At 36.3% G+C, this 14,564-nt stretch overlaps 1 protein-coding gene across 1 annotated transcript in view; it reads left to right on the top strand.

Annotated features, from left to right (window-relative positions):
• The window catches only part of aralar1 (calcium-binding mitochondrial carrier protein aralar1), a 510,219-nt gene that overhangs the window by 205,835 nt on the left and 289,820 nt on the right, over window positions 1-14,564 (top strand). Inside the window, exons 7-9 of the mRNA XM_090405723.1 lie at window positions 1,835-1,981; window positions 2,080-2,218; window positions 12,312-12,408. Of these exons, the coding sequence (XP_090261849.1) occupies window positions 1,835-1,981; window positions 2,080-2,218; window positions 12,312-12,408 (383 nt within the window). The remainder of the gene's footprint in view (window positions 1-1,834; window positions 1,982-2,079; window positions 2,219-12,311; window positions 12,409-14,564) is intronic.

Genomic DNA, 14,564 nt, shown 5'->3' with positions numbered 1-14,564 from the left:
TAAGGAAATAGAAATTGTATTAAAAAAGTAAAACTTGAAATAACTTGTTTATATTGTTATTTCTAAGTGCAAAACACATATTCTGATATTTGAAAGAGATGTGGTGTGAAATGCTTGCATGAATGATAATCTTTTCTTGCATGATCAGCAAAAATTACTTTTGTTGTTAGCACATGGGAATATCCAGGATACCAGTACAGCAGACTCTCAAGTATCCGGCTCGTGACTATCCGGAGCCCGGATTTTATCATGGAGAATTATAATAATACAGTAATTCTCCGTGATAAAATGAGGAATACGTAATGTAATTTACTTTGCCAAGGTGTTGCAAATGGGTGTCTGCTACAATCCTCCTATGTACCATGTGCATAACACAAGTTGAGACATGCAAAGCGTGGATTTTCCCACTTCATCAGTTGTGTATCAGATGTCCACAAGTGTGGAATACGTTTGCCACTGTTCCTGGTTACGTTAGTAAATTGTTAGTAAAGGGATTCGAAACATATCACTTGTGAAGTCTTGGAAAATTCTTTTGGACCATGAAGGCGGACATTTCAACCTTGAACCCACATGTGAAACCAAAGTGGAAGATGAAAACGATAACTTGTTTCGTTTGCTCAAAAATGTATCTAGCTGTGACAATGTCAATGCAGAGGACATTACAGAATGGATGTCAAATGACGAAGTTGATGAAATAACTGACAACGATATTGTGGATATGGTGACACAGGGGGAAGAAGAAGAGGAGGAGGCATCCTTAGATGACAGGAAAAATCTCATCCCACATTCAGAAGGGTTCAAGACGATTGAGGCAGCACTGCAGTATATTAGCGAGCAGGAGGAAGCGATGCCAGCTGATATCATCTACTTGCGTAAGTGGAGGGACATTGCATCGCAGAAGAGGGCTAAAAGGGTGAAGCGGTCATCTATCAAGGACTTTTTCAAAAACTAAAAACTGTAAGTTTTGACTCTTTCATCTTAGGCCTACCTTTTCACATTTGTGTGAAAAGGTAGGCCTAGAACTCCGGCCTATCCGGCTTTTGTGTTATCCGGCATGCCCTTCTGCCACATTAGGCTGGATAGTCGAGAGTCTACTGTATTAGCATTTGGATGCAAGATGAGGTATTGGTCAGAAGTTACTACTTCCTAGCCAGGGGTCAGTGCAGATTATCATCAATTCATGAAGTGTTCTGTGTCTGTAGATATGTGTTGTCAATCACATGCTGGTTTGCCTGTTTTCAGGGATGAAATACTCTCTGGGAGGAAAAATACTCCTAAGTTGTTTATTTTTTTCTCCTACAGGCTGGCTAACTCATTTTTAGTTGAGAGACCTGTTAAAGGTTCACTCACAGATGGAAATTTGAACACAGGTCTTTCCAACAAAGGGATTTGTGTCTGTTGACTGAGTTATTGGAGGAGCTCTTCTTTAAAACAAACTGATGCAACCTTATTTTCTAAAAGTAGCTTTTCAGACTTTAAAAAGCCTAAAATGTTATAGAGGATAAATTAATTTTTCTGATTAGTTGTGATGTAGCTGATTTAATTGAACCATTGACTGTTCACCCTGTTGAACAGTTAGTGTAATTTAATATACCTGATATTAAATAGTTAAATAGTCAGTATATGTGCATATCATATTTGAATTAACAGTTAAGTCTATTTCAGTTGTGAGGAAATGAGATTTGCTTTGAATTAAAGGCTGACTTAAATTAACATTTAATTAACATTTTTAAATTAATATTTTAATTAAATGTGATTTACTGTAGTTTAATTTCTTTTCATAGATTTTATTTATTTTATTTTTTTCTATTTTTCTTTCATTGATCTCTTTAAGGATTTTCATGAAGAACATGCACTTCAAGCCTTTAGAAAGTTTGATAAAAAAAGAAAAGGGTGCATTACTGCAATGGACTTTAGTGATATCATGATTTCTGTGAAAAGTCATTTATTAAGTGAAGATGTCAAAAGAAATTTAGTGGCTGTAAGTAATTCTTAAGGTATTGCTGTTTTAAAATTCTGTGATAGTAATGACATGCTGTTGCAAGTATTAGCTAAATCATGTTTAACTTTGTTTATCAGCTTGCAGGTGGAACAGCAGGTCACATGGTTACATTTCCATATTTCATGGCTTTTATGACATTACTGAACAATATGGAACTTGTGAAGAAAATTTATCTTTCTTTTACTAAAGGAAATACTCAGTTGGAAGTCACTAAAGGTAAGAAATTATCTGAATTTCCTAATTAAAATTTTTATTTGGAAATTCATAATTTATGTAAATTGTGAATTTTTCTTCAATGTCATTTTTTTTTTTTTTTTTTTCATTTTATAAATTATTTTATCATTATTATTGTTATGAGCATAACCTGGGGTACTTAAGGGTCAAAGCTGTATAACTGAGAGGAGACCTCCACATAGCCTTTAAAGGAATGTGGAGAACCGACCAGGGCTTCTGACCTAATGTCCAATCCTCACCTTCTCGTGGTGCACCTTGTTGGTATCTACCTGGATACTGAACGAACGAGGATGGCCTGGCAATTTGGGATTTAGCCGAACCAAATTATATTCTTATGAGCTTAAACCAATATAGAAAATGATGGTACAACATGACAAAATTTCATGCCGGCTGGGACGTCGCAGGTTAAACAAGGCCCCCGTTGTTTTCGCCAGGGAACAGCGAAAAGTCAGCTACTGAACTTTTCGCTGTTCAGTAGCTGAATTCTTTCATCTTAAACTCCATTTAGACTCAATTCAGGCTCCATTTCTTTGCCATTCAGTCAAAGAAATGGAGCTAGCTGAGGAATTAGATAAGTACCAAATTGACATAATAGGGGTGACTGAAACAAAAAAAGACAAAAACTGGTGAGATCTTTCTGAGCAATAAATACAAGATGTTATATTCAGGCAATGACAATCCAGGAAAAGAAGGAGTAGCCATAGTATTCAACACAAAATATGAGGCTAATCTTCTTGAATGGCAGGCAGTCTCAAGTAGAGTAATGTGGGCAAATATCAGAATGGGGAACTGCACAATGAGACTTATTTGTGCCTATGATCCCACAGAAGGTTCTACTAAGGTAGAAGTGGAAGAATTTTTTGAGGCTTTGGAAAAAGCAACTGACACATTGAAAAAGGAAAAGTTGGTCCTTGTTGGGGATCTAAATAGCAGAGTAGGAAATGATTGTCAGACATACAAAAATATTTGGGGAAAATTTGGAGAAAAGAGCAAAGCTAATAATAAAATTGCAAAATATCTGTTGGATTTCTGCTCAGGACATGGACTGGTTATTACTAACACCATGTTCCAAGATAAAAATGTGCACAAATTCACATGGAGAGAAGAGGCAAGGAATAGGAAAATTTCTTTCTTTTAAGCTTACATGGTGATCCGAATGCATTTTTGAAAATTATGGAGACAACTACCGTGTTTGAATAAAAACTTTAGTTTAATATAACTAAAATGTACATTCGACGTTTCGACCTTTATGTCAAGGTCATCTTTTGGAGCATACAACTATACACAGAGAACAAGCTACACTACAATCCAACTGGTTTGTTAAAGATACTGACCAACCGCTACAACAATTGTTGTTTTGGTTCCTGTTCTCAAACTCTTTCATTTTTTTTTCAACAATCTTTGTGTATTTTGGTCTACAGTTCACATCTAAGAGCTGCTCAACATTTATTCGCCTTAAAACTTTCTTACATGTTATTCTTTTCAGTATGAAATTCAGTTTTATCCTGCTCAAGACTAAATAGTGATCACTTCCTATTTCAAATTCTCTGTACACTCTGGTGTCCTGCACCAGGGAGAAAACATCATTATCAACAATAACATAGTCAATGAGACTTTTTTTTATTCATTTTTGAAAATTATGGAGATAATTACCATGTTTGAATAAAAACTTTAGTTTAATATAACTAAAATGTACACTCGACGTTTCGACCTTTATGTCAAGGTCATCTTCTGGAGCATACAACTATACACAGAGAACAAGCTACACTACATTCCAGCTGGTTTGTTAAAGATATTGACCAACCCCCACAACAATTGTTGTAGCGGTTGGTCTGAGTGAACTGAAGTGCGCAAGACAGAATAGAGTGGAAGAATTTGTTATATGCACCAAAGGACCTTAGAGGCTCATCAAGCTAAAGAACAAGGAGAGAATTCTGAATGGGCAGTGGATTTAAGGAAATTGTGCTGTTTTTCTTGGTTTCAGGATTAAGATTGTGTCAGTATTTTTCATTGTGATTAGAAGTAGCGATATTTTAGCATTGCATTAATAATAGCAACAAAGTGCATTACTGACTTATGTTGCAGGCATTTCATGATTAACAAATTTATTGGAGATCCCACCAGAGTTTGATGCCATTTTTTCATTTTAGTCTGTTTTACCATAATTAAATTCACTTGTAATGATTACCTATTTCTTATTTTCCTATATGTTTCCTTATCACTGCCCTCCACATTGTTAAGTCTAAAGCAATAACCAACTACAATATCTACCAATAATTGTCCGGACACTTCAGTAATTTACAGTTGATACCAGCAGGTGAACCCTAATATCAGGTATGTCCACCTTTGGCTTTGATCACCTCCTGCACCCTTTGAGAGAGGCTTTCCACCAATGTGCGGCAGACATCAGATGGAATTTATCTCTATTCCTCCATCAAAGCAGCACTGAGTTCAGCAACAGATCGAGAACATGTTGCTGCTCTGGACCCTCAATTGTTGCTCTAATTTGCCCCACTGGTGTTCAACCCCATTGAACACCAAATGCACAGGCCAGGGCAGTCATTTAACACCCATCTCTTCATACCATTCCATAACAGCTGCAGTTTGGTGGCATGGAGCATTATTGTCTTCATAGTAATGGTGGCCCTTTCCATAAAAACTCCACAGTGTGGGCAGCACCTGATTATCACATGCTTCTGCTCTTCTGTGGAAACCCAGTAACAGTTCTTTTTGTATGGTATTATAGTGCTCACCATGGTGATACTGATGCTCTGGAACTCATCACGGATGGTCTGTGCTGATTATAGCCAGATTTTGTGTGCCACCCATTTTAACACCCTCCTGTCCATGTCAGTCATTTTCGGTGACTGCTCTGGTTGTTTTCCTGCACTAGTGATGCCAGACCTCTCCATTTGTTGATCACACCGACAACTGTTGATTTTGGATGTTCCATTTGAGTGGCAATGGCATGTATGGATATGCCACCAATGTGACAGCCCATGATGATACCTCTCTTGAAGTCACCGAGTTCTTTTTGTGTTGCCATACCACCTGTATTCAACTGCTACGATGACATACTGCTTCCTACTGTGTGTATACTGATATTAATGTTATTAAAAAACCTGGAATGCTCCATAACTTCAAATAACAGAGATTTCCGGACAATTATTGATAGTTAGTGACTTATTTCATTCTTTTCACTACCTCACACCATACTTCCTCAAAACTACTGTCACTATATCCTCGTTTATGTCTCATCGTTGCACGGGCATTGCTCTGCTATCATCAACAGCATAGCATATCCTTCCTCAAACTTGCCACATTATACCTGAAAAAGCAGTATTCCTGTCCATCTCTATTCCCATAGGATGACAACATCATCCAGCCATATTTCACTTATTCCAACAATTTTTGGACAAATTAATTCAATCAGTATAACAGTTTCATTCCCTTTATTTCTGATATCCTTGGCATTCATAAACAAACATTGTAGTTCACTTTTGGATCTATAACAAGTCCTGCTGATAGTACTCACACATGACTGCTGCATTGTTGATCTTGGCCATTCCTTGCTGTCATGCCATATCCTATAATTTTTTAGATTCAAATGCCTCCCCCCTACATTTCACACCATCTCATTCCTTTGTTGTCTCTATCACACTGCTCCCAGCATCTGTCGTGACTCCCCCATTTCCCCACTTTCTTATATTCTGGCTCTGTCATCTCACTAATGCTGCCCATCTCTCTATTTAGAAGCACTCATTCAATCTCTTATCCTCTTCATCAGCTCTTCCATGTCACCTCTTATTTTCTCAGATATCCCCACTGTCATCACTCAATAATCTCTCTAGTTGACTCACATCAAAACCATTTAAATACATTCTGTCACCCTTATATAATTCACACAGTCACAAAGTGCACTCATTTCTCCTCACCCAGCTCTGCTATAATTCTGTTTGGAAGTTTATTTATCACTTGGTTAGACGATAATAAATTTAGTTTAATCCTTTACCCAAGTGTAGGCAAACAAAGTTTGTGCCTGAAGTAGTTCAGGACTAAGGCAACTCGCAGCAAAGGTGGACCAAGCTCTCATCACTCCTTGTCTCAGTATCTCCCATAATGCAAAGCACATCACCTTGCAGACATGTATAATGCTATGCATTAAGGGAAGGGGCCACTACCGACCGGTTTCGACCATTTATTGAGGTCTCATCAGTGGTAGGCAGAACCCAGAAGTGGTGATACTAAGGCAGAAGCAATGGAGAGGTCATATTTACTCATACAAGTTGCCAAAAGGTGTACCACCTTATTATTAATTTACTCTGGATTTAGAGAAAGATTTTGGAAGTTTATTTTCCACTTGGTTAACTTGGGTAAACTTGGGCTACACGTGGGTAAAGTCTAACCAAGTGGAAAATAAACTTACAACATCTTTCTCTAAATCCAGAGTAAATTAATAATAAGGTGATACACCTTTTGGCAACTCGTATAAGTAAATATGACCTCTCCATTGCTTCTGCCTTTGTATCACCACTTCTGGATCTGCCTCCCACTGACGAGATCTCAATAAAGGTCGAAACCGGTCTGGGTAGTGGCCCTTCCCTTAACGCATAGCATTATACATGTTTGCAAGGAGATGTGCTTTGCATTATGGGAGATACTGAGACAAGGAGTGATGAGAGCTTGGTCCACCTTTGCTGCAAGCTGCCTCAGTCCTGAACTACTTCAAGTGCAAACTTTGTTTGCCTACACTTGGGTAAAGGATTAAACTAAATTTATTATAAAATTCTGTTTATGATCATTGTTTGTCATCACAATTTATCTCACTGTCATTACTTAGGCTATTAGTATTATTATTTTATTTTATTTTATTTTTTTTCAACAATGATTCTTACAGCCATTTGATTTATAATGCTAATAGGATAATTTTAGTAGCACTTTTAAATTTGACACCAACACCTGAGAATGACATTGTAATTAGTGTTGAAACATAAAATACGATAAGTGACAAATAATATAAATAGTTCTTAGAAAAAAAAATTTAAGTCATAAATCTTCAATATAATGTAATGGCTCATTGTAACCTTGTCACCAAAAATCATTGCAACCACCTAATATGAGATTCAGTAATGACAAACAATAAAAGTTTAAATAACAATAGGTGTATTTATTCATTCTGTAAATATTGCTTATAGAATGATATAAACCAATAATATTTCTTTCTTATATAACTGTAATCAAAGGTTTTAGCGATAGGGATGGCCTACACCTGAATGCATTTGGTATCAGGAGTCTAGAAAAAACTAATAACTAGCATGGGACCTAACACAGAGGGTCAGGGAAACTAAATTATAAAGGGAGGGGATGGTGAGAATGTGAGTGTAAGAGCGACAATGTTATATAACTGTGTTAATGATGGGAATGAGCTCTGTCATGGAAATGTTGATGAGGAGAGAACGATTTCGACTTTGTGTTCGTCTGGTTCGGATTCATCAAACATGTGCAAAGATGTCTACATGTATAAGACACTAGAGAAGAATAGAGATCTGAAAGTTGTTCAACTGTGTCATGCATACTGCAGACAAGAGTGTACAAAAGAACATGCAGGTACATTATTATGTCTGTACATGGGAGTATGACAAACAAAGGGATAGAATTTGTTGGCCTAGTCAATATGTTGAGACCTCAGATTGTAGGCATTAGTAAGACCTGGCTATCAGAATCAGACATACTAACTGCTATCGAGTGTAAAGGGTACACTATTTTAGGAAGGATAGAAGAGGATGGGGCATTCTGCTAATGATGTTGAATGACTTGAATCCAGTTAGAGTTGAGACCTATGATTGTAGTACTACTACTACTAACAGTATTTCATATTGGCAGTGAGTTTGAAGCCTTATGGCATGATGTGGAATCTAACAATATCAATTACATAGTGTGGTGTTGTTACAGACCTGGGGGATCGGTTGCTGGTGATGAAGAAATGCATCACCAAATAAACAAGATGAGCGCAAAAAGAGTAATCATAATGGGATACTTTAATTATCCAAATATTATTTGGGTAGCAGTAGAATCTCATGAGAGGATTGAAAATGCATTTATTTAGCTGTTGCGGGACAATTTCCTCAAGCAGCATGTGACAGAAGGAACTCAAGGTCAAAGAGTATTAGATTTGATTATAGTGTCAGAAGCTCACTTTTTCAGTTTCAGTTAAAGATGTAACTATTCTGCCTCTGGTTGGTGACAGTGATCATGTGGTACTCACTTAGGAAGTGACTAAGTTTATGAATGTTCCATTCAGAAAAGGTTATATGCTGAATTACAAAGCAGGAAATTATGACCAACTGAGGCATATACTGAGTTCACTGGAATGGGATCGGTTGATCGATGGGAAGAATATTGACAGTGCATGGGAAGCTTTTAAACAATACTTAAATGATGTGATATCAGAATATGTTCTGAGAGTTTGAAGAATAAATAGGGTAGTAGTCAAATGGATGTGTAATCTTATTAAGTAAGAGATTCGTAAGAAAAGGATGATGTGGAGGGAATACCGTGTGCCTAAGTATGATGTGCATTATGAAAATTATAGGCATCAGGCTAGAATAGTCGCAACTCTTGTACGGAAAACAAAGTCTGAGTATGAAAAGAAACTGGCTCTGCATGCTGAAGAGAACCCATAAGAATTCTATCGATATGCTGTAAGTAAAAGAAAGAATGAATATGAATAATCTTCTAAATGCAGATGGTGTGAGGGTTACAGATGCAGAAGAGGTTGTTTAACTAATGACTGTCCATTTGTTAAAAGCTATCAACCTGGTGTACGTGACATTGAGCTCACTGCTACCTCTTCACTGGATGAAGAAATTCAGGTGTATGTGGACGAGGTATCAGAGCTGTTGCACAAACTGAATAATAATTCAGCAATAGGGACTGATGGAATATCAACACGTGTGCTAAAAGATTATTCAGCTGAACTGGCTATTCCTTTGACCAGGCTGTTTAATATTAGTCTCAGAACAGAGAAGATTCCGCACCAGTGGAAAGAACATGGTAATTCCATTGCATAAGGGTGGTGCGAAGATCAATGTATCTGTTAATATTTAATGAATTTATCTTATATGCTGCACCATTGTTAATATTTATTGAATTATCCTGTATATAGGCTGCCTCATTGTTATTTATAATGTGTATTATAAATAATATTTCATTTACTAACAATTATTTTTATTTTTGACTCCGAGTGTCCCTATATGTTATTATATTTGCACAAAGAGTTCACTCCAATTGGTGCAATGACTTTAACTCACTCTTTCAGAATCCAATTAATCATTGACTCAATACCAAGTACAAAATAAACACATTTAATAAAACTTAAAACAACATATATACACTTCTAGTAAAAATACATAACTACAATTACAGATTATATGGATCCAAGGCCTTATTAAAAAAATATAAACTTACTCTTAAGACAAAACACCTTTTTTTTTACAATCACAAAAAAAATGTTCATAGTCTTATTCTCTTCCTGTTAAGGCTCTTTCCAGAAGTTACAAGGTTCTGTACTTCATTTTTTAGGATCCCTTTAAAATTCCTTTTTACTGCCTCACACAAAACAAAATCAAGTTCCTTCCTACTTGAATATATCTTGGCCAGTTTATAAAAACTTAGTTTCAAGATTTCCCTTTTCTTTACTTATTCCTTCTTGAAACATATTATTTCCACTATTCCTTTTTCGGAATACTATATGAAATTTCCTTTTGACTGCCGCACACAAAAAAAATCAAGTTCCTTCCAACTTCAATATTCCTCGGCCAGTTTATAAAAACTTAGTTTCAAGATTTCCTTTTTCTTCTGTACTTATTCCTTCTTGGAACATATTATTTCCACTATTCCTTTTTCGGAATACAATATAAAATTTCCTTTTAACTGCCGCACACAAAAAAATCAAGTTCCTCCCAACTTGAATATTCCTCGGCCAGTTTATAAAAACTTAGTTTCAAGATTTCCTTTTTCTTCTGTACTTATTCCTTCTTGGAACATATTATTTCCACTATTCCTTTTTCGGAATACAATATAAAATTTCCTTTTAACTGCCGCACACAAAAAATCAAGTTCCTCCCAACTTGAATATTCCTTGGCCAGTGTTCTAAAAAACTTTCCGAACGCTCTCTTGTTTACCACTGTAACTTGGATACGCAATGCTTTCTTGTCAGCTGTCAATCAAACATCAAGTTCACTCCGGGAGCATGCGCACTTCAACAACGTCAGAAACTACGCATTGTAAAAATATGGCTGACTCGCTGTATCCACCAGCGCTGAAGAAAGTCTTTCATAAACACAAAATTCAACATTAAAAAATACAACAAACTTTCTTATAAATAATACAAATAATCAATTAAGTAAGTACTTCAATATTTTTACTTCTTTACATATTACTCCTAATATAATATTTTCATAACGAGCACATCACAAGTGCAGACACTGCGTGTATGAAAACAAAAACTAACAAGCAATATTAATACGTAAAAATATTCAGAATTTATAATATGATTATTTTAATATTAGTCTCAGAACAGAGAAGATTCCGCACCAGTGGAAAGAACATGGTAATTCCATTGCATAAGGGTGGTGCGAAGATCAATGTATCCAATATTGACCGATTAGTATCCCAGGAGTGGTGGTAAACATTTTGTAAAAATTGATTAGGGCTTCATTCAAAAATGGGTTGACAGTGAATCTCTACTTTGCAATGAGCAACATGGGTTTACTAGCGGAAGGTCATGTTTTTGCAACTTGCTCACATTCTATAACAATGTTACCATTGAACTTGACAAGGGGAATGGATCCACCATGATACTTTTGGATTTTGCTAAGGCTTTTGACCGAATACATCATGGCAGACCGTTGCCTAAATTGGAGAATATGGGTTTGGATTATAGAAATGAGCGTGGATAAGAGGATGGCTGACTGTGAAAAAGTGATATATGGGGGATGTGAGTCTGCAAGATTTAAGTGTTTGCGTAAGCCAGATTTAGTGATTAAAAGAGATGGTGACGTTTGGGTAGTTGATGCCCAGGTGGTGGAAACAGGGCGCCCACTAGCCTATAGTCATAATAATAAAATAAACTATTATAAAAATAACCAAGATCTAGTTAGTAAGATATGAGGAGCATGGGGCAACTCCGAGGTTTACCAGTGCCACCATCTCTTTACATGGCGTATGGAGTGCAGATAGTTATAAGGGCTTAAAACAGCTTGGACTTACGCAGAAGGATATAAAAGTTCTTTCCTTGAGGGCTCTACAGGGCACACTGGTGGCATGGCGTTGCCACCAGAGAATGACTACAATGATAACTAGAACAGGCATAGGGTAAAACACTTGTAAAAGCTTAGGCCTATATCAAGTCTGGACGTGATGTAAGGGTAGCACTTACAAACTTCTCAAAGGATCATACAGGATTTCAGTTAATGGAATTTTTCTATTTATTGAGAGTGGGGAAAGGACAAGAGGGCATTCTTGGAAGCTGAGAATGAATGCCTCTAAGATGGGGGTGAGGGCTAAAGTTTTCTCTCATAGGGTGGTGTGTGATTGGAATGGATTGCCATTGGATGTTTTGAGAGTGCAAGCAGTGTGAATGAATGCAAGAATAAGTATGACAGCTGGTGCTTTTAGTATGTGGCCTCCCTTGATGAGTCCCTGACTCCCTGGAGGTCTGTCTCTTAATAATAATAATACATTAATTACAGTAATGTGAAAGTAGTAGATTCATAATAGTTACTAATTATGCTATGATTATAATATTTTATAATTAGAGGAAAGTATTTGAAGAAAACATTCTTACTGACTTCTTGATTCCTCCAACATGCTACTATGGTTTCAAGAGGACAGAACTTTATGCAGTTCGTTATACTTTCTTATTTCTTACATAACGTATTGCTTAATATTGGGACTCTTTCTACATTTTACAAATAAACAGTTTTCATTCTTTAAACATTCTATTCTGATAATTGTGCATTATTTAAGTTTAAAATGTTTATTTTTATCACATTATTTGAATTTCATTTGCAGAGGAATTTTTGTATGCTGCCCAACAGATGTCTCAAATTACACCACTGGAAGTAGATATTCTTTTTCATTTGTCCGGCTTTCTTCATGCGGATACTGGGTAATTATCTCATTGAATCTGTTTTCTTGAGACTCAAGGACTTAATTTTAAATTATTATTATTAGATTGGTATATTCCTGGAGATGATATCTGAAGAATTGGTTGTAGGAGGCTCATCCTTAAACTCATTTATTCACAGAACATTCATGATTGTCTCTGGCAACCCATTCCACTCATTCAGTAGTCTCCATACAAAGAAAGGATATGATAAAAAGAAAAACATAAGTTACTTAAAAGATTTTATAGAGTAGATGCTGAATAAATTTTTGAATATATGATTAATGATTGGATTGGAGAAACCTTTACATAACCTCCCAGGTGACCCCATTGTTCCAAGAGTGGAAACAATAGTCATTGGTTGCAATTTCTGTCTGTCTCTGGATGGACAGAAATTGTGATGACAACTGCGACACCAACAACTATCAAAGGTGACTTCCTGGTATCATTCTTCTCTTGGAAAATCTAAGAGGTGTTCCTATTAGACTTTGTTGTGAAGTCCAAGTATGCAAGGTTGAGAATAGCTTAGGGCAGGTCATTCCACTAGATGAAACGTTTACAAGATTACTGAGTTACCATGTAATCAACAATATTTATCTGGATGAACTGTTTAAGAAAAGGTGTAGCAATTCAGTTTGATTGGCAAGGAATGCCTAGTATTCTACCTTGTTGATTAATGGTTTGCTAAATGTTATTGCTTAAAGCAAATACTTCTGATTCTCTTTCAGCTTTTGCCAGTAGAATTGGGGAAAAAACAGAGCCAGTCGAGTGTGGGGGCAATGTTCACAGTCCGAACTGGCTCTGTTTTTGCTGGAAAAATTTTTACAGGAATTTATTTTTCAATATAAGAATCTAGAGAGGTCAGAGTGAGTTTCAGAATTAGGGAAGTGATAGTTACATGAATAATACATAATGGGTGAAGAAAACTATGTATCAGAAAGAAGATGAGATTTTGAGATTTGCTGTCCTGTACAAAAAAAGATTGCACAAAAAAGACATATGCCACATTTGTGGCAGAGTACATCATACAGAGCACAGTTTTTATATTTAAAGTGGATTGGCTAGGAAGGGGGGGGTTGGTTGTAATTGCAGTTTGGGGTTTGGTCAAAAATAGGTCAGTTTGGATCTCTGTAGGTGGTGTTGCACATCATTTTGTTGGTATTTATACTGTGAACATTCTTGAAGTAGATGTGGATGCAATTTTTTTGGTAACGTTTGTTTGCTTTTTAAAATCTTGGTAAATTTTTTTGAGATAAGTTTGTTTTCTGTCTTTACTGCTATGACATTATATCTGTTTGGGTTTACTCTCATGATGATGTTTCATCTGTGAAATAAAGGTTGTAATTACAATTTTGGGGTTTGGTCAAAAATAGGTCAGTTTGGATCTCTGTAGGTGGTGGTGCCCATCATTTTGTTGGTATTTATACTGTGAACATTCTTGAAGTAGATGTGAATGCAATTTTTTTGGTAATGTTTGCTTGCTTTTTAAAATCTTTGTGAACTTTTTTGAGATAAGTTTGTTTTCTATTTTTACTGCTATTACACTATATCTGTTTGGGTTTACTCTCATGATGGTGTTTTATCTGTGAAATAAAGGACATGCAGTGGAAGGAGGTAGACTCTTAGACATGTAATTCATACAGAAGCATCCAATCTCCAAGCCATAACATGGCCTTGACAGTGCCACTACCTACCTACCACTACTACTTTTTGACCTCCCTACCTCTGTTCATTCATGATGTAGCATCATAGATGGCAGCATGATTATATACTTATGCTATCTTATCAGAAACCTAACATGTTGCTAGCAGGTTTGATTCCATATACTATCTGATCTTCAGAGTTCTTTATTACTATTCCTTTGAGTGGATGGAGGAGAACCTGAATGGAATGCAGGTGGCATAGATTTTTCGAAAATATTGAGGTGCAGTGAATGCAAAATGTATGCTTTCAGAACCCCAACTGGCAACCTCAGTAGCCACTGTATACCACCTCAACTGCCCAAACTACATTACAAGCTCTAATTTAATAAGCTGAAAGGCTATTTTACCGGCGAATATGTTAATAGAAAGGGGGATGGTAAATCCCTTTATGTTTTTATAGCTGCTTACGAAACTCGGATCGAAATCCATAGAGTTTCATGCCGGAAAAACTATCGG

The sequence above is a fragment of the Typopeltis vanoorti genome, chromosome 15, assembly GCF_054136105.1.
Source record: "Typopeltis vanoorti isolate ZY-2024b chromosome 15, IOZ_Tvanoo_1.0, whole genome shotgun sequence".
Classification (NCBI taxonomy): Eukaryota; Metazoa; Arthropoda; class Arachnida; order Uropygi; family Thelyphonidae; genus Typopeltis; species Typopeltis vanoorti.
The sequence above is the reverse complement of the archived record's forward strand: the minus strand, read 5'-3'. Positions and strand labels throughout refer to the sequence as shown.